Raw genomic sequence first — 22,721 nt, 5'->3', positions numbered from 1 at the left:
ATCCCCGGCAGGAACTGAGACGGGAGGCGGGTTCCGGGCCCCGCCCTCGGGCCTGAGAGATGCGGGGAGAAGGCACGCACGGAGCAGCAGAACGTGGGCTCCCCTGCCTCTCGGGTTTCTTCCGCAGCAGCGGCAGGAAGGGCGTGGGGGACTGCGAGACAAAGACCCCGCAGGCCCCGCCTCTGTCCAGGCGGCCCCTTTAAGAAGCGCGCCCCCAGCCTCTAGCCCGGCCTCGTATGCAAATCTAGCGGCGAGGCGGGAGCGCGCGGCCGATCCCCGGGACCGGGCTGCGGCGGTTAGTCCTCTCCCGGCTGCCGTCGCCTCCGACATATTGCCCGCAGGAGCTGCGGCGGCGAAGCAGAGCGCGCCGGGGGGAGGAGATGGGTGAGCAGAGCGGGCCCGGCTCGGCCCGGGAACGGGCGGCGCGGAGATTGGGGTGGCCAGGCTGCTCATGGCTCCCCACGCGGACCGGATCCCGGCAAGGGGCGGGGGAGGGGATTCGGGCGCAGAGGGACCCCGCCCCCTCCGGTCGCTTTGCGGGGTGGGGCCTCTTGTGGGGGCGGGGCAGCTGGGGCGGGGCTTCTCGTGCGGGGTGGGGTCTTGTGGAGGATTGGGCTCTGGTGAGGATGGGCTAGGCGTGGGCGGGGCCTTGGCCTAGGGGCGGGGGCGTCCTTCCGGGCTGGGGGGCTTTCTGCTGGAAGCGGTGGGGCGGGAAGGAGACCTAGACTAAGGGAACCCCATTCTGGAGCGAGGCTTCTGGGTACACGCAGCTTTTATGGGCTCGTGGGCGGGTTTTCTGGGCTGACAATTGTGTGAAGGCGGGACTTCTGGGCTGAGGGTGCTTGTGTGGGTGCAGAGCTTCTAGAGAGGAGACTAGGTATGGGCAGAGCTTTTGGGGTGAAGGTATTTGTGTGGGATCTTCTAAGCCGAGTATAGTAGTGTGTGAACAGAGCTTCTGGGCTGGGGGCTGGCTGAGGGGCAGAGTTCGAGGACAAGTGCTTTGTAGAGGCTTGTGGGAAAAGCTTCCAAACTGAGGAACTAGGGCAAAAGGCGTGTGTTGTGTAAGCTGCCGTGTTGCCCTGAAGGGATATAAACAAAGCTATAACCTTGACTAGAACTGGGGTGGTGCTTGTAAGCAGGATGGAGCCTGGGAGCTCGGGCTAGACTGCTAAGGCAAGAGAAATAGATGGTGGGTCCAAGTTTGGGTCCACAAACACATCATTCTCCCAAAGCCACATCCTTGGCCCTGTGCTCAGGCCCAGGGTCTTGACCATAAGACACCAGGATGCCCCTCGAGCTGGATCTCAGGCCCTGGAGGGAAAAACTTCACGACTGCCCAGAATTGTCAGCCTATAGAAACTGGGTAGTATCTGAATGGACCAGCATACACCAGAGCTAAGAGCACAGGACCCAGCCCCCAAACTGCCTGTGACACAGTATAAACTCAGTTTCCGAATCTATGGAAAACCTACCCTGCAGGTTTCATCACTCATCAATATATACTTATTGGGCATTTACTTAATGCTGGGCACTGTGGTAGGGGGAGGGGATACAGCGGAAGAAGACGTAAATGTAGTGACCTCACTGACCTTCCATACTAGTGGGTAAGACAGACAATAAATATGTTAACAAATGAATAAGAAAAATTCCAAGAGTGAATTGTTGTGGGGGTGGGGACGAATTATGAAGCAGATACTTCCCAAATGGCAATCAGGGAAGGGCTCTCGGAACAGAGGATACAGCAAGTACAAGAGGTAGCAGTAAGCTTGGTTTGCTTATGGAGAGAGAGGCCAGGATGGCTGAAGCATGGGGGCAGGCAGAGAACGGTAGATGAGGTTGGAGAGGTAGGCAGGAGCCAGATCATAGGTCTTTGTGATTAAATGGTAAAGTGAGACAGCAGGTGAACTGGTAGGCAGGATCACTGCTGTTATCCTTGATATACGCCCTTTGGCTTGAGGATTTACCTTATTTGAGTCCCACAGGAGGACGAAGAGGTCCCAACAGGACATCCTACTGTCGCAATCCGCTGTGTGAGCCAGGGTCCTCCGGGGGCTCTGGTGGGGGCCACACTTCCAGTGCCTCAGTCACCAGTGTCCGTTCCCGCACCAGGTAAACTGCCTTTCTGTGTCTTGCCCCTCACTGTGGGCTCACAGGGATAGTAAGGACAAAGCTGTCCCTGACTGAGCTCTAGGATGTGATAGCCCAGATGCCAGAGGGGGCTCAGAAGGCAGCAGAAAAGACCCAGAGGATGTTCATTTGTACAGTTGCAGTGGGACATCCTATATAATAAAAGGCTATAATGCAAATCAACCGAATGGCGGAATGACTGGTCGCTATGACGTGCACTGACCACCAGGGGGCTCAACGCAGCAGCTGCCCCTGGTGGTCAGTGCGCTTCCACAGGGGAGCACCACTCAGCCAGAAGCCCTGAGCCAGGCAGTCGGACATCCCCTGAGGGCTCCCAGACTGTGAGAGGGCACAGGCCAGCCGAGGGACTCCTCCCTCCCACGGAGTGCATGCATTTCATGCACCAGGCCTCTAGTAGTGTAATAAATCCAAAGGCCTGGATTCTAGTTACAGTTCTGCTGCTGATTTGCTGGTGGCTTGGACAAGTTATCTCCCCTCTTTGGGCCTCCTATTTTCCTTGTCTGTAAAATGGACCTAATAAATTTTTACTTCCTGGGGGATGTTGGGAAGCCTGAACAAGATTAGGGATAGGAAAAGGCTCTGTCAACCCCTATGTCTGACATGTAGGATCAGGACCCCATTCTTGCCATGAACGGCTTTTCTGATCCTACCCCACCATCCTGTGCCTCAGAAGGCCTTCTTGGTAGGGTTCTCAGGTCAGCTCCTGATGTTTTCCTTTCCTGTCCCCAGGAGCAGTTCTGGGACGGGCCTCTCCAGCCCCCCACTGGCCACCCAGACAGTCGTTCCCCTACAACACTGCAAGATCCCGGAGCTGCCAGTTCAAGCCAGCATTCTATTTGAGCTGCAGCTCTTCTTCTGCCAGCTCATAGCCCTCTTCGTTCACTACATCAATATCTACAAGACAGTGTGGTGGTACCCACCTTCCCACCCGCCTTCCCACACCTCCCTGGTAGGTGTCCAGCTAGGACCAGCCGTGTATGTGTGTGTGAGTGTGTGTATGGTTTCAGTTTAGCACAGCTTACCTAGCACCCTGTAGGCTTGGACTCATGCTGGGCAAGGGAAATGTAGAAAGAACAGGAAACTGGTGATTCCTGAATTCTCACCCCTAATGTGCCCAGCGCCACACCAGGCATTGTAAAGGTGGAGATGAATCTGACAGATTTTGCCTAAAGGAGCGTAGTCTTAAGTCCTGTGGGGGAGATGAAGCATAGACATCTGTGAGTGTTTCAAGGAGTGGAAAGATCTCCGTGCAGAACGAGAGGTTCAGGGACAGGGGCAGGGTGACTAGGGCAAGGGGGCTCACACACCACTCTCTTATCTCCAGGGACGTTCCCACTTCCCTCCTCTGGGTCCTGTTCTACTCTAGGTAATTTCCTGTCCTGACTCAGCTGGAGGCCTGTGAAGGTCAGAGAGTGGGGATAGTCCCTATGGAAAGGACTGGGCAGGGGGAGGTGGATCTGAGAATAGATTGTATTGGGCAGGGGGCCCCACGTGACCCCCAGGCCTCTGCCCCCGACAGAATTTCCACCTGATCGACTTCAACTTGCTGATGGTGACCACCATCGTACTGGGCCGCCGCTTCATTGGGTCCATCGTGAAGGAGGTGACTGGGCCCTAGAGGCTGGGGACTTTGGGACGCCCTTTCCCCCGGGGGTGCCGAGGAGAAACGTGGAGCCCTTCAATCCTGAGGCCTTTCCTTGGGGCTCCCTTCGGACTTGGTTGAAGAACATTACTCACATCCCTTTGGCCGTTGGAGTTTCCTGGGTGTCGAGGAGGGCTCCCCTTGCCAGGTTCTGCCGCGGCTGCTGCCCCGTGTTTCCCTGGGTGGGACACAGGCCGTGCTGGGAGGGATTTGGGCACAGCCTCTGTGGCCTTCATCCAAGGCCCCATCCCGTCCTGTCTCACCCTGACCCAGGCTTCTCAGAGGGGGAAGGTCTCCCTCTTTCGCTCCATCCTGCTGTTCCTCACCCGCTTCACCGTTCTCACGGCAACAGGCTGGAGTCTGTGCCGCTCCCTCATCCACCTCTTCAGGACCTACTCCTTCCTGAACCTCCTGTTCCTCTGCTACCCGTGAGTACCCCTCCTTCACCCCTCACTGCCTGACACCTGGTTCTTGACCTTTGCCCTGAGTGTAGCTGGGTCAGCAGGCCCCACACCTGGAAGACTCCCAGGCAAGACAGCAACAATGTTCTCTCACATTGTCAGACAGTATCCCCCTGCGATCAGAGCGATTAGCCTTTCACAGGAGCAGAAACTGAGATGGCATCATTCACCCAAGGTGCCACCAAGGGGAAGGCAGAATAGGACTCAGATCTGAGTGTATCCCAAAGAAGGTTCCTGAGGGAAGTGCATGTACTTTGTCTCCTTCTCTCTTCTTTCCTTTCTCTCTGGTTCTCTGTCTGTCTCTGTACATGTCAGTGTTTATGTAAGCTCTTGGTGCCTCCCTTAGGTCTGTGTGCATGCAAGCACCTGTGTGTGTCTATGCATGAAGCATGTGTGTGTGTATGTCTGCACATGCATGTGTATATGTCTGTCTTTGTCTGTTTTGGTCACTCTCCCTCCATCTTGCCAGAACCCAAATTGTCGAAGATGGAGAGATAGTGTCTGAGAGGAGCCCAGGACTGCCCCTTTCTGGCCTAGGATTGGGGAGGGCTTTGGCAAGGTGTCTACTCTGGCTGTTCGTGGGACAGGTTCCTGGCTGCCTAGGCATTAACAGTTATTTCCCAACCCCTGAGCTTTCTGGTTCATGAGCTTCTCCAGGTTGGACCAGCCCTGTTCCCTGGGAAGCTTCATAGCTGGGCACTTCTCCCTCTCTACCCTGGTTAACCAAAAGGGCACTGTCATGGGAGGAGCCCCATCACTATTGCTTCAGTTATATCTAGTTTATAATTAAAAGAGTGACACATGTCATATACAAACATTAAACTTTATAGGAGCTTTTAACATAGAAAATGAAAGTCCACATAATCTCAGTCCCCTAGAAAACCATTACTTACTGCAAGCATGTCAAACTCGAGTTTGATTGGTTGGTTTTTATTTACACACATACTTTTTTAAAAAAAAAAATGGGATTGTACTATGCATGTTGTTGTAAAATTGATTACATTTTCCACATAATCATATAACTTGGATATTTTTTCATGGCAATACATATGGTCTACCTCACTTTTTTTAATGGCCTGATAGCATTCTATTGTATAGATTTTTCACAATTTGTTTTGTCTTCTATTAGTAGATTTGTTTAGTTATTCCTAGTTTCTCCCTACTTAATGAGGCAGGGCACATTCTTTTGCATACATCTTTGCACACTTGCTCAGTGTTTTTGTAAAACAGATTTGCAGAAGTAGAATTACTGCATCAAAAGTTATGTCCATGTTTTTAAAAATTGACTTGAGAGAGAGAGAAAAAACAACAACATTGATGTGAAAGAGAAACATTGATAGGTTGCTTCACCTGGACCTGGAACCAAACCCACAACCTGGGCTTTGCCCTGACTGGGAATTGAACCAGGGACCCTTCAGTGCAAGCGACGATGCTCAACCAATTGAGCCACACCAGCTTTGATAGCTATTAGCAATTGACCCTCCAAAATGGTTGTATTGGTTTAAATTTTCAACGATTGCCTAAATTTGACCCTTTCTAGTTATTCTCCAGTGAGTCCATTCTCCTTGGATACAGACATCATCCAGTGTTTATATCTTGCATTATTTTTTATTTTTTTGCAAACATAATAAAAAAATCCGCATAAAAAAATCAAGTCCAGTACTCTAAAACCTTATAATGAAAAATAGCCTCCAACTCCACCCCCCAGAGTAGTCCCACTTCTCAAAAACAATCCCTGTCACTGTTTCTGGTGTTAAATGTTTTTCAGGTCACTTCCATAATTCTAGTATTTTTATACCTTTATTTACTCTTTTTAAAAATTTATTGATATTATAGTTGGGATAACAGGTTTACATAGTTCAAATTCAGCAGGTATAAATACTGCACACTAACTGCGGCACATACCAGAGTTGTGGGTTTGATCCCCAGCAGGGGTCGTGCAGAAGGCAGCCAATGGATGTTTTTCTCTCTGTTTCTCTCTCTAAAATTAATAAAAACAAAAATTCAACAGATATGAAAGAATATGAATGAAAAAGTCTTCTCTTGACTCCTTTTTCCCAGCTACACAGTTTCCCTCCCCAGAGGTAGCCACCAATATTTCTGGTTTCTTGTATATCCAGGAAATAAATATCCTTTACATATACATGCATACCACACACTCATATATGCACATGCATACAGGTGCACATGCAATAACAAAATACTTAGTTCACCCTTCCATCCCTACTGTTCCCAGTGTTTGATAAGTTATTATTTTTAGTTTCCTATTGGTTATCATTTTCAGTAATATGAGAATGCCTGTCTTTCTTATTCCATCAATAGTAGTCAGTGTCTTAATTCCTTTTATGAAAAAGAGGAATATTAGGAACCCTGCCATTCCATTTTTTCACCCTCTTCCTCCTCTCACTTCCTGGCAACTATACTCTTATACTGTCAAGCTTGACATTCACACTCTTGTATATAAACACATTAAAGTCTTTCATTCTTTGTCTAAGTCTAATTCTAAAAATTAAAAATTAATAAGTAGACTTGATGTTATAAATATGAAAACATCATTTAGTGTAGGGCCAAGTAGTATGCATAGATGACATTCCTTCTCTATAGTTAACTGAATTATAATCTTGAGCCTCTTAAAAAAAGAATGTTCTAGTGTCTAGGTCAAATGGTTTCTCTTTTCTTACATTCCATCAAATGCTTACAATCATTATCATAGTTTAGTTTGCTTCATATTTAGATTGTAACTTTCTTATACAGCTTTTTTTTTCATCTTGGAGTTTCTAATTGCCTTTTCTTTTCTTGTTGACAAAAGAATGATGGGCCTTCAACATATCCTCAAGTTTATCCAGCCTCTCAATCATGCTACCTGTTGCCTGGAGTTCATTTCCCCCCCAAAAGACATCCCTCCTGGATCTCTCCATCCTCCTGCTCCAGTCTGGAGTGGTTGCTCTTTAGGCCTGATGTACAGCTCTCAGCCTGGGACTTCCCTACGCTGCTCTCCTGGGTTGGATCCACTGTTTCCTGGATCCCATGTCTTCCTCTTTCTTGGTTTTTCTCCCTTATTTTGCTGGAATGCATAATCAGGTAATTTTCTTAACAATGGGTACATGGGAGTTACGTACATTCTGAGTCCTTTCATGTCTAAAATTGTCTTTATTCTGCCCTTATACTTAATTGATGATTCAGCTAAATGTAGATTTCTAAATTCATATTCTCAGAATTTTGAAGATATTGGTCCATTGTCTCTGGTATCCCATGTTCCTAAAGAGAAGACTAATACCAGTTTGATTCCAATTATTTGTAGATGACTTGTTTTTTTTCTTTTGAAGGCTTTTAGGGATATTCTGTTTAACTTTTGATTATTTGAAATTTCACCAGGGTGTGTCTGGTGTGGAACTTTTCTCATTCATCTTATTAGTACTCTAGGATTTTTTTTACCACGAGATTTAGGTATTCAGCTCAAGGAAATTTTCTTCTATTATTTCTTTGATAATATTTTTCCTTTCATGTTTTCTTTTTTTTATATATTTTATTGATTTTTTTACAGAGAGGAAGGGAGAGGGCTAGAGAGTTAGAAACACCGATGAGAGAGAGAGACATCGATTAACTGCCTCCTGCACACCCCCCACTGGGGATGTGCCCGCAACCAAGATGCATGCCCTTGACCGGAATCAAACCTGGGACCCTTCAGTCCACAGGCTGACACTCTATCCACTGAGCCAAACCAGTCAGGGCTCCTTTCATGTTTTCTTTTTTTTTTTTTTTTCTTTTTTTTTTTTAATATATTTTATTGATTTTTTACAGAGAGGAAGGGAGAGAGATAGAGAGCCAGAAACATCGATGAGAGAGAAACACCGACCAGCTGCCTCCTGCACATCTCCCACTGGGGATGTGCCCGCAACCCAGGCACATGCCCCTGACCGGAATCGAACCCAGGACCCCTCAGTCCGCAGGCCGACGCTCCATCCACTGAGCCAAACCGGTTTTGGCTCTTTCATGTTTTCTATTCTCTCTGGGACTTCAGTTCATCATATGGTAGACCTCATAGGTTGGTTATCTCTTCCCCTTATATTTTCTCATCTCTCTCCCTTTCTTCTCTCCCTTCCTTCAGTCTTTCTTTCTGTGTATCTCTCTCTTTTCACTTTGCCTTAGGAAAATTCCCTCAACTATATCGTCCAGCTTTTTTATTGAGAATTTTTTTCAGCAATCATATTTTTAGTATCTAAGACCTCTTTCTTATTTTGATTATTCTTTTTCATGGCATTTCTGTTCTTGTTTTTAAAATCTCTTATGTTCCCTCAATTTTGTCTTTCCTCCTGGGTCAATTTTTCTATTAAATGCTGCTAGTTTTCTAAATATAGTTGGTTTCTTCGGTTGTCTATTTCTATTTAAGAACAAAGAGCCTGGTAGCTTGGAGTGCATTTTGACTGGAAGTTCTGAGTACATGGGCAGGGCAAACTTTGCTTTAGGATGATTGGAGTAAGGTCCTTGTTGTCAGGCTGTGGCCCCCTTTGGCCAGAAGAAGGGGGGTAGGTGTTACTCTAGGATGCCTAGAATGGGGACCTCGGTTCTCAAACACTTTGTTCAGTTTCTTTACAGAAAAATCCTTCAGGGTGCATTGTGTGAGGTGTGTAAGAGATTAAGGGACTGATTCTTATTCATAAATACAGGTCTTTGTTTAATCCCTTTTGTTCAGCCCTGGTTCTCACTTCTGCCCTCTATCGTATTTGCTGACATCAAGCCAGAGCCTTTCTTGGATCACTCTAGGCAGAGAGGCTCCCACCCTCAGTCCAGCCCTCTCATATCCTGACCTAGACCTATGTCGCCCAGTTTAGTAGTTTCTAGCCACCTGTTGCTGTTGAACATTTGAAATAGGCTAATTTGAATTGAGATGTGCTATAAGTGTAAAATATACACGGGATTCTGAAGATTTAGTACAAAAAAAGAAAGTAAGTAAAACATATTCATAGTAATGATTATATGTTGCAATGATAATATTTTGCATATATTGAGTTAAATAAAATAGAGTATTAACATTAATTTTATCTACTTTTTAATGTGGCTATTAGAAATTTTTAATCTTTATTGTTGACAGTATTACAGATGTCCCCTTTTTGCCCCCATTGACCTCTTTTAGCCTGCCCCCTACAGAAATTTAAATAACATGTGTGCTTCTCATATTCCTATTAGACAATTCTGCTCTAGGCCATGGCTTCCTTCCTCATCTGTCAACATGTTTCCGTCCGCTTTCTAAATTTGTCAGAATCGCTGTGCACTCCTCCCATTTGTTTTGCTGATATGGATTTACTTCCTACTGTCATGTCTTAGGTGGGAAGGATGGGAGGGAATCTGCCATCTTGCATGTGAAGCTGCTTCTAACTTGTGACCTGTCAGAGCAGTCACTTGCTGTTACCACGTAATTTAGTTGATCTGTAGTTCTTCTTAGAGGCAAAACCAGGGAGATTTTAAGTACTTGCCCTTAGTTTGACTCTGAATCCCTTGTATATTCATGTAAGTGCCCACCCCCTTATTCCCACAGGGATCCTGAAGAGTGCTTTGGGAATTCCATTTCAGTCTTCTTTCCTGTCTGATAGAGTCACTGGCCTATTTCTTTTTCTAACAAAATTATATTGATATATTCTGAGACAGGCACCATGCTGGGGGTTGTTGGAAAAATTAAGAGAGCACTTATGAAAACACTAGCATAATGCCTGGTTGAACATAGGGAATCAATATAAGCTATGTAACTTAAGGCAAGTTAAGGATACTGAGGCTCATAGAGATTAAGTAACTTGCCCTAAATAATAGCATTAGTAAGTGGCAGAGCTGGGATTTTAAAACTGGCCTATTTGATCCCAGAGGTTATTTTCTCAACCAAATTCTCTAAGTTGTTTTACTTAACCTTACCCCAGGAAGAATGGTAGCATCCCCACTTCATTTTATCTATCTATCTATCTATCTATCTATCTATCTATCTATATAAAAGCCTAAATGACCGAATGACCTGTCACTATGATGTGCACTGACCACCAGGGGGTAGGTGTGCTCCCACAGCGGGAGTGCTGCTCAGCTGACGGACCTGGTCTGGGCAGCCCACCAGCCCAGTGGCAGCCACTCACTCCCTCAGTAGTCCTGCAGGTCCAATATCCAGAGAATGGGCCAGGCTCTGATGGACCACCGGCCTCCTGGGAGTCGGCTTGGGGCACCGTGGCCACTTCCCCTCTTCAGATGCTCCGCTAGGAAGAAACGATATAAAAGTACAAATGTTCCCCATGTGGCTCCCGACAACCAGTGCAAATGTCAGTGGGATGGATCTGGATCCCTGGCTGCAAGGGCGTCCCACCACCCGCCCGGGAGGGCCAATCGCATCCCGTCCCCCTCTCCCCCCACTCCCCCCCTCTCCCCCCTGCACCAGCATCCCTCAGGATGGGCGCCAGATGCAGGGCTCACAGCTGGCAAGTGCAGCTGCGGTGGTGGAGCTTCTCCCAACTAGGACTGACTGGACACAAACCCACAGCAGGTGCAGCGGGACTGGGATGAGTGGGAGCAGCAGGGAGCATTGGACTGCCAGTTTTGGCCCAATCCCTGCAGGCCATGCCGAAGGATCCCACCCGTGCACGAATTCATGCACCGGGCCTCTAGTTTTTAAATATAATAAATACTCATAGTATTTATTGATCTCAGAGGGAGGGAGGGAGGGAGGGAGAGAGAGAGAGAGAGAGAGAGAGAGAGAGAGAGAAACATCAATGATGAGAATCTTTGATCAGCTGCCTCCTGCATGCCCCCTACTGGGGATCAAGCCTGAAACCCAGGCATGTGCCCTGACTGGTAATGGAACCGTGACCTCCTGTTTCATGGGTCAATACCCAGAGTCACACCGACTGAGCAGCATCCCCATTTTATAGAACAGAAAGCAAAAACCCAAAGAAGCACATTGCCCAAGGACACTCATTTCCCTTGGAACCTCAGAAAACAGGAAGTTGATAAGAAAATGTAGCATTCTCATTGAACCTGACTTCTGGGGGCAGCCCAGGAACCCTTCTGGGTCTGGGTCTGAGGACCTGGGGAAATTGAGAGGGCCCAAGCTAAAAAAAGAAATGCTTGTAAAGAACACTTACATGATGTTCCATGTACTGTGCTAGGCATTTACCCACTTTTTATAACTATATACCCTTCTTGGCTATGGGTTCGTCTAGTTTTCTCCTCAAGTGATAGGAGCCAGATACTCCAAACACCCCTTGACTAATTAGCTCCAGCCGTAACCTAAGAGCACTGCTCAGGGGAAGAGATTTGTACTTTTCAAGGGCCCATTTCAGCGCATGGCACATAAGAGACACACAAATATTGTTCCTGAGCTGCCCTAAGAGCTGTCTAACATATGTACTCAGCAACTTATACCTCCGTGCCATGTACATTTAAAATGAATTACTTGTGGTATTTATTGAGTATCTCTCCTGATCTTTGGTATCAGATTATTCTGGGATAAATCCCAGCTCTGTTACTTCCTTACTAATTGTGAACCTTGGGGAATCCACGTTACCTCTCTGAGCCACAGCTTCTTCATCTGAAAGGGCACGAAACAACGGGACCTAATGCACAGTGTTCTTAGGAGGAAAAGAGAAGCGAATGCGCGTCAAGGACTTAAGACAGTGTCTGGAGTATAGGTGGTGCCCAGTTACTGTGGGCTGTTAGGAATGCTGTTAGTTGTCAATAGAGTGTGAAGGCAGGGACTCATCTCTTGCTTCCTGCTATACCCCTGATGCTCAGCACACACTCAATGCTAATACATGTGTTGAACAACTGATCATTGGATGGGAGGATGGAGGGTTAGAAGGACGAGTGAATTCTCCCTTCAGAATAGCCAAGAGAGCTAAGGCCCAGGGAGGAAAGAAGGACTCTCAGTGGCTGAGGGCTGGGATCCTGGCCCACGGGCAGGCCTGCCCTCACCACCGTCTTCCCCCGCAGGTTTGGGATGTACATTCCGTTCCTGCAGCTGAACTGTGACATCCGCAAGACAAATCTCTTCAGCCACATGGCTTCCATGGGTCCCCGGGAGGCTGTCAGTGGCCTGGCACGGAGCCGGGACTACCTGCTGACTCTGCGGGAGACGTGGAAGCAGCACACGCGGCAGCTGTACGGCCCAGACTCCATGCCCACCCATGCCTGCTGCCTGTCGCCCAGCCTCATCCGCAGCGAGGTGGAGTTCCTCAAGATGGACTTCAACTGGCGCATGAAGGAAGTGCTGGTCAGCTCCATGCTGAGCGCCTATTACGTGGCCTTCGTGCCTGTCTGGTTCGTGAAGGTGTGTAGCTCAACCCAGGGAGGCGAAGGGCCTGCCCAGGGCCTCACCCTGCTGCCTGCCCCCCAGACCTCCTGCTTGCATAAATAACTACTATTTTTTTTATGAGATTCTGTATGTTCTCTCAAGGGCTGGAGTGACTGCTGCCTCTATTTTTAGAGCGGAAAGAACAAGGCTCATTGAAAGGAAGTGGTCTGCACAGGGCCACCCAGCCAGTGAGGAGGACATGCATTGTTGTTCATAATACTTGATAACAGAGAGCAGTGACTTGTATTTTAATTTGGCTGTTTTGGTACAGGCATGTCACAGTGTCCTGCTTTACCGTTAAATAGGAAAGCAGGATCCATCCAGATCGGAGTGACAGCGAAAGCCTGTGCTCTCTCTCTAGCTTGTGTGGCCTTCTGGGAAAGTATTTTCCCAGCCGACTGTAGGCTGGAAACATGTATCCAAGAGCGGGCCCTACTGAGTAATTTGAGGTCGAGGTTTTAAAGTGTGTTGAGCACCTCCATGTGATCGAGCTTTCGTGGGTATTCCAGTCCTTCAAGTGCCTCTCAGCGGTGGTTGGTGGTTCCTCTTATCTTCATTTTACAGATGAGGAAACTGGAGCAGAGAGCAGTGAGGTGACTTGCCCAGGGTCACACAGTTAATAAGCAGCAGAGCCAAGATTTGAACTCATGTCAGTTGGATGCCAGAGTCTGTGCCTGAACTTGGGAGCCAGTGTTCTGGCTCAGAGTGGTGGGCACTGGGAGCAGTTTTTCTTTGTAAAAGACTAAGCAGTGGGCCCAGGGTCTAAGCCAGGGATGGCGAACCTATGACACACGTGTCAGAGGTGACACGTGAACTCATTTTTTTTGGTTGATTTTTCTTTGTTAAATGGCATTTAAATATATAAAATAAATATCAAAAATATAAGTCTTTGTTTTACTATGGTTGCAGATATCAAAAAATTTCTACATGTGACACGGCACCAGAGTTAAGTTAGGGTTTTTCAAAATGCTGACACGCCGAGCTCCAAAGGTTCGCCATCACTGGTCTAAGCCCATGATTAAGCCTTCTTTGTTAGGTGTTAGATCCTTGGTTTCACGTCACCCTGAGTTCTCTCCAGGTTTGATCTTCAAGGTACATAGAATCAGGGAAGGGGGAAGGAGTGAGGACATTACGGGCATCCCAGGCCTTTCCCACCTCTTCCTGCCCCCAGAACACTCATTACTACGACAAGCGCTGGTCCTGCGAGCTCTTCCTCCTGGTGTCCATCAGCACCTCAGTGATCCTCATGCAGCACCTGCTGCCTGCCAGCTACTGTGACCTACTGCACAAGGCCGCTGCCCACCTTGGCTGCTGGCAGAAAGTGGACCCAGCGCTGTGCTCCAACGTGCTGCAGCACCCGTGAGTTGCCCTACCCTTCTCTGCCCAACCCTAACCCTCCTGGTCAGTGTCTGGAGTCACTCACCTCTTTGCTCATCAACGCATTCATTCAGTCAGCAAAAGGTTATTGAGCATATCTTGTTTGCTAGACCTTGTGGCCAGAATGGGGTTTGGCAGGGCCCGAGACGGACATGTTCCCTGTCCCTAGGTAACTTGTAGTGTACTAGAGATGGGAGGGGGCAGGCAGTAAATTCATAGACTCGTGGATTTTCTCATTCACTGTCTACTATTTATTCACCCATTGACTGACTTGCTCATGCATTCATTCCTCGCTTCACTCCCTCTATCAACTGCTTACTCATCCATTCAGTCATGAGGTCACCTACTCTTCCAGCAGACATTTATTTCTACCTCATCCATACCAGGCTTAGTGCTATATATTGGACAAAGAAGCTTGGCTTTGACCTATAGGCAAAGGAGAGCTATGAAGGATTTTGAGTAGTGGAGGGACCAGTTCCAAGGCGTATCTTAGAGACGTCAAACTGATAACAAGATATGGTGTTATGGTGTTGGTGCTGATGGTGAATCTTGGACAGGGAAGAAAAAAAAACAGGGAGGAAATTACTGAAACAAGATCCTTAAGGAGTTCAGTCTGGTGGGGATGATAGCTGTGTACGTAAATAGGATGAGTGGTGTGACAGAGGCCCAGCTCTAGGATATTATTGCATCCAGAACAGAGGCAGAAGTTACCCTACTTGGGAACCCTGAGGTGCTAGGCTGTCTTTCCCCAGCCTGGCTCATTCTTCATGGTGCCTAGCATTTCACCACAGTGCGTTTCACCCAGGTTATATGGGTTTTCCTGCCTGTATTGCCCCAATAGACTGAAAGCTTCTCAAGGTGGAGGCCACTTCTGTATCACATCTGAGTCATGGGCCAAGCACTAGGCCTGGCAGAGAAGAGGCACTAGGACAGGGTTGTAGCGGTAGGCCCACCTAGAAGCAGAGATGCAAAGGGAGGCCACAGAGACCACGCCTCCTGGTGTTGGCCCCCTGTGCCAGTCAGGGCCTTTCCAGCCTCTGCCCAGGTGGTCCAGGAAAGGGGATGGGCATTGCCAAATGGGCCAAAGGGGGCTCTGTAGGGAGGGAGGAGTAGAAAGATAGAACATAGCAGAATATGAGGCTAAATCTGTCCGTAGGTCACCACAATCTGCAGATAACATCCGGGATCTTTCACACGGCTTCCCAGCTGATGAGCTGGGTCCTGCCAGCCTTTTCTACCTTATCTCTTACCATGCCCCAACTCATACTCTGCTCTAGCCAGACCAAACCTCTTCAAATCCTTAAACTGTATGCATTTTTATATCTAGGTTTTTGCACATGCTGCATGTTTTGCCAGCCACATCCTTCCCGACTTTCTTTTCCTGATTAATTCCTCTCCATTCTTTAGCACTTGAATTCCTCCAGAAACACTTTCCTGTCCATCCAAGTGCTCCCCTATGCTCCTACAATCCCATAATACCATGATCATTGCACCTAGCACTTTCTGCTCTGTTTGCTTAGTGACTTGCCTGTCATTCCAGGACTAAAGCTCCTGGAGATCAGGGTCCTTACCTATCAAGCTCTCAGCCATCTCCTCATTCCTAGTTGAGCACCTGGCTTATAATAGGTCCACAGTAAATTTTTTGTATATAGTCCTTTTTTTTTTTAATTTAAACATATTTTTATTGACTTGAGAGAAGAAGGAAGAGGGAGAGAGAGATAGAAACATCAATGATGAGAGAGAATCATTAGCTGCCTCCTGCACATCCCACACTGGAGACCGAGCCTGCAACCCGGACTTGTGCCCCAACCGGAAACGAACTGTGACCTCCTGGTTCATAGGTTGTCGTTCAACCACTGAGCCATGCTGGCTGGGCAGTCTTTTTTTTTTTTTTTTAATATATTTTTATTGATTTCAGAGAGGAAGGAAGAAGGAGAAAGAGATAGAAACATCAATGATGAGAGAAGCAGGAAGGTGATGTAATAACAAGAGAGCTATTTTTAGGTATTTCCCAAATCGAAAGGAAGACAATGCACACACGCAGAAGAAGGACAGCCGTGCCAACATCAATCGGCTGCCTTTTGCACACGCCCTACTTGGGATCGAGCCTGCAACCCTGGCATGTGCCCTGACCAGGAGTCCATCCATGATCTCCTGGTTCATATGTCAATGCTCAACCTCTGAGCAGGGCTATCCTCTTTTTTTTTTTTTTTTTAAGGAAAAATTTATATACAATTAAATGTATAAATCTTTAAGATTTTTAAAATTGATTTTTCAAGAGAAAGGGGGAGGGAGGGAGGGAGGGAGGGAGGGAGGGAGGAAGGAAGGAAGGAAGGAAGGAAGGAAGGAAGGAAGGAAGGAAGGAAGGAAGATAGAAAGATCTACGTGAATGCAAAACATCAATCGGCTGCCTCCTCCATGCCTCCCACCAGGGATTGAGTACCCAACCTGGGCGAGTGCTCTGACTGGGAATCAAACCAGCAGCCACCCTTTCAGTGCATGGAATGATGCCCAACCAACTGAGCCACACCAGCCAGAGCTGAAAAGTATAAATCTTAAAATGTATAATTTTTTGAGTTTTGATAAAGGCATGTACACCCATGTAATCTAGCCTCCATCAAGCTACAGAACATTTCCAGCCCCTCAGAAAATTTCCTCGTGATCCTTCCCAATGACCACCCCAACTATCTTTTCACTTGCTTTCACCATAGGTTAGTTTTCTGTTCTGCAACTTCATATAAATGAAATCTTGAGTCCAGATTCTTTAATTCAGCATATTGTCTGTGAGATTCATTCGCGTTATCACATGTAACACAACTTTTTTAAATGAATGAATCAGCAAGACAGGAGCTTGAGATTGAGCTTCTTGCAGACAGTGAGTCTCAGTCCTCTGGCCCGGCACCCTTGGAGTTCCTGAGAGATTTCACAGAACGTCGGAAGAAAGCGCACTGGTTCCACCACCTCGTTCACATGGTCACTGGGGCCTCTATGTGCCAGCCCTTGTGGCGTGCTGCGAGGACAGAGGTGCATTGGACACCATCCCTTCCCTTAAGGTCTCCCAACCCTTGAGACAGAGAAATAAATAAGTGGCAAAACATTGGGGAATGTAGATCAGTAGTAGGGGTTTGGGGGAGAGTGAAAGGATGCTGAATTCTGTGAGGAGTTGGAGGAAAGCTTTCTGGAGGAGTCTGGGTTTTAAGATGACAAAGAGCTTGGCCGGTGTGGTTCAGTTGGTTGTAGCACCGTCCTATACACCAAAAGGTAGCAGGTTTCATTCTGGTCAGGGCACATGCCCAGGTTGCAGGTTCGATCCCCAGTTGGGGCACGTGTGGGAGGCAACTAATCAATGTTTCTCCCTCCCTTCCTCTCTCCCTCCCACTCCCCTCCCTTTTCTCTCTGAGATCATTTTTTTTAAAAGTTGACAAATTGCTTGCCAGAAGGATAAGGCATCAGGAAGGGCAGTCTAATTGGAGGGGGCAGCTTGTACAGAGACATGAAGCAGTAAGGCAGGGGTCCTCAAACTTTTTAAACAGGGGGCCAGTTCACTGTCCCTCAGACTATAGTTTAAAAAAAAACTATGAACAAATTCCTATGCACACTGCACATATCTTATTTTGAAGTAAAAAAACAAAACGGGAACAAATACAATATTTGTATTTGCATGTGGCCCGCGGGCCGTAGTAAGGTATGCTGGAGGAACTAGAAACTGAGCTACATGGTGGCAGTCATGGAAGGCCACACAGGGCCTCAGAGGACTTGACCCAAGAGCACTGGACAGGCTTCAGAGGGTTTTGAGCAGGAAACAGTCGGGCTCAGTTTGGTATTTTACAGAGACCACTTAGGCAACTTGTGATGGACCAATTGGAGGCTACAGGTAAGACCAGATGAAGAAGATTCACCTAGAGAGGGAAAAAGATTTTCTTGACCCTCCCTCGGGCGTTAACGTCAGCCCCAGACCTTGCGACTGCCAGCACAGTGAATTTCTCATGGTTCTTACCCCATTTTACAGAGGAGACAACTGACACCCAGAAAGGGAAAGTCACTATGCTGAGTCGTAGAAATGAGAGTAGAGCCCTGGTGGTTTCTCCTCATGCCCAGTCTTCTGGTCACCCCTGTTGTGGGTGAGCTGGGCATAAAGCGCACTGTTGGGCTCTGCCTCCAGGTGGACTGAAGAATGCATGTGGCCGCAGGGCGTGCTGGTGAAGCACAGCAAGAACGTCTACAAAGCAGTGGGTCACTACAATGTGGCCATCCCCTCTGATGTCTCCCACTTCCGGTTCCACGTGAGTCTCCTCCCCGGGAAGGAGGGTTGGAGCCTGATCTAGAGGGCAGGGGGACCAGAGGGGCAGGAAGGTGATCTCATAACAAGAGAGTTACTTTTAGGTATTTCCCAAATCCAAAGGCAGACAGTGTACACTTGCAGAACAAGGACAGCCATGTCAGCCACTTCATAACTGCATCTTGCCTGGTAGCAGATCATTGAAATACTGGGTGGAGGTGGGAAAGATGATACAATAAAAGGAAAGGTTCTTAGTGATAAAAATAATAACTATCATCATTCCTATTGTGTGCCAGGCAAGCACTTCCCATGCACTCTTCCATCAGTCTTTACCAGAACTTTGTGTGTAGGGGAGAAATGCCAGGGCTCTCCCCGTTTTTAGATACTAAAATCAGCATAGAGAGTTTAAGTTGTTCAAGGGTGCCTTCCTAGGAAATTTGAAAACTGGAGGTAATGATACTATGGAAAAGGGATGCTCAAAATCATCTAGGCTAGTGGTCTGCATTTTGTTTATTTATTTTGCTATCAAAATCCTTTGTCCAATACAGTCATAGACTGAAGTCCAATGTATAGGACCTCATGGCTCTGCTCTGTTTGCAAGGGTTGGGACTCCTTGCACTCCCACTCACCGCTGCTATAGTCCCTAAAATAACCTCCTCGGAACCTGGGGCTCCAAGGAACACAGTCTGAGAAATCATAGATCTGGGTAATCACTTCGTTTCACTGTAGAGAAACCTAAGGCCAAGACAAGGAAGGGTCTTGCCCGAGGTCCCAGAAGCCTCTCAGCTGCAGAGCTGAACCTGGCATGCTGGTCTCTTGGACTCCCATTTCCTACAACTTCTCCTATCCTGTAAGCAGCTTTTGAAGTTTAGGTACCTTGCCTCTTGCAGAATCTGGATCCCTAGACATTGATCACTCTTTTGAATTGATCAGAAATTTTTTGTACACTCTACCTTGCCTGGTAAACACTAAGTAAGAGTGAGGAGTCACCAGGTCCCCTGGAAGCTTCTGGCCTAGCTGGCAAGTGCTATACATTAAGTAATTGGTGACTCAGGCTGTAGAGTCTGTAACTCCGCCTATATAATAAAAGCCTAATATGCTAAGTATCCGGTCGTCTGGTCGACCATTCAACCAACCAAAGCGTAATATGCTAATGATATGGTAAGGCCACTCAACCACGTGCTATGACATGCACTGACCACCAGGGGGCAGACATTCCAACTGGTAGGTTAGCTTGCTGCTGGGTTCCAGCTGATTGGGACTGAGCAAGACAGGCCGGACACGCCTTGAAGCTCTCCCACAGTCCCTCGCTGGCTGGCCAACCTCCCATATCCCTCCCTGGACCCGATCGTGCACCGGTGGGGTCCTTCGGCCTGGCCTGCACCCTCTTGCAATCCGGGGCCCCATTGGGGGATCTCAGAGAGCCGGTTTCATCCCGATCCCGCAGTCCAGGCAGAGGGACCCCGCTCGTGCACCGGGCCTCTAATATATCGTAAGATTCTAATTGGTTCAGGTCTTACAGTACCCAGGAAGATCACATATATAATCTGGTCTGATTTTAGACCAGAAAAAAGTTTGAGAGAGCAAGCAAGACTTCTTAAGAAAAGCTTCCTGGAGGAAGTACAAGTTGAAAAGGATCTTAAACAACATTATGCGGAGAGCAGTAGTCTTGACAGAAGGAATACCACAAGCAAAGGCAGAGAGGCAGCAAAGTCAGTGCCCAACCCTCTGAAGTTTTCCTTCCCAGCCCACTGCATGGGGCCCCAAGAGCTTGTTCCCTTCACTGGCCCACCCAGCCCCCCAAGAGGCAGGTTTCCGGAGAGTACATTCCAGTCCATCCTGCTCTTTCCTGGGCAGTTCTTTTTCAGCAAACCTCTGCGGATCCTCAACATCCTCCTGCTGCTGGAGGGTGCTGTCATTGTCTACCAGCTGTACTCCTTAATGTCTTCTGAAAAGTGGCACCAGACCATCTCACTGGCGCTCATCCTCTTCAGCAACTACTACGCCTTCTTCAAGCTGCTGCGGGACCGCCTGGTACTGGGCAAGGCCTACTCATACTCGGCCAGCCCCCAGAGGGACCTGGACCACCGGTTCTCCTGAGCCCAGGGCAACCCCAGGGACCGCATCCAGGCTTCAGCCAGCGGATCCCTGGGAAGGGGCTGGGGGGGGGGGGGGGGTAAAAAACCCCAAAAACTGACAAAAAAAATCCACCAGAGCTTTGTATTTTTGTTACATACTGTTTTTTTCTTTGATAATTGATATGATTATGAGGAAAAAAGTCCTATTTTTATACTCCTAATAAGCTTGTGTCCTGACTTTCTTTCCCTTCTTGCCTGCCAGGCAGAGTGCAGTGGTGTGTGATTCTGGGCCAGGAACCCCACGTGTGTCTTCTGGGGCCTGTGGGCTCTGCCTTCTCCGGTGGAGGGGAGACAAGGCACGGGAGGTCACAGTAACAATGAAAACTGCTGCTAGCTGAATGCTCACTGTGTACCAGGTGCTGCTTTCTGTGTATTACAAGCCTTGTCTTAATCCCACCTTTATGACAACCTTAGGAGGTGGGTGCTATCGCTCTAGTCTGTAGATGAAGAATGAGCTCAGAGCTATAGTGACTTGCCCAAGGTAACACAACTAGGATAGAGCTGGGCCAAAAAAAAAACCCTCCAAAATATGACACTACTACCCTAGCAGGATGTGAGGTCCTGATTCAGCATGCAGTCATGGTGACCCTATTCTATGCCAGGTGTGGGAGACAGTTAGGATGCCAAGACACAGAAACAAGTCGTACTACACTGGGATGGTTATAACAGTTACAAGGTACACAGTAGCACAGAGGGAAGAATGTGTAATGTTCTCTGGACTTCTTGAAGGAGTGGATAGCCTGAGTTGCATCAGCTACTTCCTAGGTCGACAAGAAGGCAACGGCACTTCAAGCAGAGGAAAGGGCACGTGCAATAGCACAGATTTGGAGCATCTGGTGTATTTGGGGAGGGTAAGCAGGATGTGGTTCCTAGAGCAGGAAATATAAGGAAAGTGGGGCGGGAGTGGGATGGAGCTGAAAAGGTATGGAGGGCCTGGATCAGGGAGGATCAGGGGCTCTAGACTAGAGAGTTTGTGAGCAAGGGCAGCTGCTTGGAGGGCCACCTGGTTCCTATGGGGCATAACTCGGGCTGGGAGGAGAGACAGTCGTAGCTGCACATCTAGTCTGCCTGTGCTCCCTGAGTCCTTTGGCCACAGGATAAACAGATGAGTCCACAGAGGTATATGGCAGGGAGACACTGCTACAAATGTTTTTGGTGCCTTTGTTGATGCAGGCATTGTGCTCGGCACTGAGACAGCTACAAAGAGGAGGAAGATACAACATAAGAATGCTCAGACCTGTAGAGAATTTTTTTTAAGTTATATAGCCTTTGCTTTATTTCATTTATGTAAAGGTCGAGAGTTGTGGAGGTTTTTTAAATATATTTTTATTGATTTCAGAGAGGAAGGGTGAGGGAGAGAGAGAGAAATATCAATGATGAGAGAATCATTGATTGGCTGCCTCCTGCATGCCCCCTAATGGGATCCAGTCTGCAACCTGGGCATGTGGCCTTGATAGAATTGAACCCAGGACCTTCAGTCCATAGGCTGATGCTCTATCCTCTGAGCCAAACCAGGTAGGGCTTGAGAGGGTTTTTTTTTTTTTTTCATTTTTCTTTTTTTTTTTTTAATATATTTCATTGATTTTTTACAGAGAGGAAGGGAGAGAGAGAGTCAGAAACATCGATGAGAGAGAAACATCGACCAGCCGCCTCCTGCACATCTCCCACCAGGGATGTGCCCGCAACCCAGGTACATGCCCTTGACCAGAATCGAACCTGGGACCTTTCAGTCTGCAGGCCGACGCTCTATCCACTGAGCCAAACCGGTTTCGGCAAAGGTAGGGCTTGAGAGTTTTTATAAGAGTTTATTTGAGGCCTCGCGGCCCTCCTCCAGGTCCTGCGCCGCCTGCAGTTTCCAGGGTTTGTTGGGCTACTTTGTCCTGTGGAGTTTGGGCACAGCCACAGCTAACTTGTAGTAGGTTGGGGTTCCAGCTCCACCCCAACTATAGGGGTGAGAGCCGATTCCAGACGGACCTTGGGCATGTGAAGTTCGTCTTCAACATCTGTAGGGGGTGCCTTGGCCTGAGTTCTAAGCGCAGGCCTGCACCGTCCAGGAGGCTTCAGAGCCACTGCACCCAGTGAACAGCTTCAGATCACATTGAAAAACCAGCCGAAACCGGTTTGGCTCAGTGGATAGAGCGTTGGCCTGCGGACTGAAGGGTCCCAGGTTCGATTCCGGTCAAGGGCATGTACTTGGGTTGCGGGCACATCCCCAGTAGGAGATGTGCAGGAGGCAGCTGATCAATGTTTCTCTCTCATCGATGTTTCTAACTCTCTATCTCTCTCCCTTCCTCTCTGTAAAAAATCAATAAAATATATTTAAAAAAAAAAAAAGAAGTCTTCTGAAAAAAAA

At 47.9% G+C, this 22,721-nt stretch overlaps 1 protein-coding gene across 4 annotated transcripts; it reads left to right on the top strand.

Annotated features, from left to right (window-relative positions):
- Positions 1-54: 54 nt before the first annotated feature.
- Positions 55-20,528, top strand: TMEM39B (transmembrane protein 39B). Of its 4 annotated transcripts, none has more exons than XM_081085738.1 (10): positions 55-384; positions 1,983-2,109; positions 2,878-3,097; positions 3,473-3,552; positions 3,668-3,751; positions 4,064-4,218; positions 12,214-12,550; positions 13,746-13,933; positions 18,114-18,234; positions 20,088-20,527. In XM_081085738.1, exons 5-10 carry the CDS (start codon positions 3,698-3,700, stop codon positions 20,328-20,330), a joined length of 1,098 nt encoding a protein of 365 aa, XP_080941864.1. In that variant the 5' UTR covers positions 55-384; positions 1,983-2,109; positions 2,878-3,097; positions 3,473-3,552; positions 3,668-3,697; the 3' UTR covers positions 20,331-20,527. The 4 variants fall into 4 exon arrangements, with proteins under 4 accessions (XP_080941864.1, XP_080941862.1, XP_080941863.1 ...); XM_081085737.1 differs by having other exon boundaries at positions 334-384; positions 3,473-3,514; XM_081085736.1 differs by lacking the exon at positions 3,473-3,552 and having other exon boundaries at positions 59-384; positions 20,088-20,528.
- The last annotated feature ends 2,193 nt before the right edge of the window (positions 20,529-22,721 follow it).

Source organism: Myotis nattereri, assembly GCF_964212035.1.
Source record: "Myotis nattereri genome assembly, chromosome: 3".
Taxonomy (NCBI): domain Eukaryota; kingdom Metazoa; phylum Chordata; class Mammalia; order Chiroptera; family Vespertilionidae; genus Myotis; species Myotis nattereri.
The sequence above is the reverse complement of the archived record's forward strand: the minus strand, read 5'-3'. Positions and strand labels throughout refer to the sequence as shown.

Coding starts and splice junctions, on each gene's coding strand:
- TMEM39B (XM_081085736.1), top strand. Junction 3,098..3,667: donor CGCCTTCCCACACCTCCCTG/GTAGGTGTCCAG, acceptor TGCCCCCGACAG/AATTTCCACCTGATCGACTT. Junction 13,934..18,113: donor TCCAACGTGCTGCAGCACCC/GTGAGTTGCCCT, acceptor CTCTGCCTCCAG/GTGGACTGAAGAATGCATGT.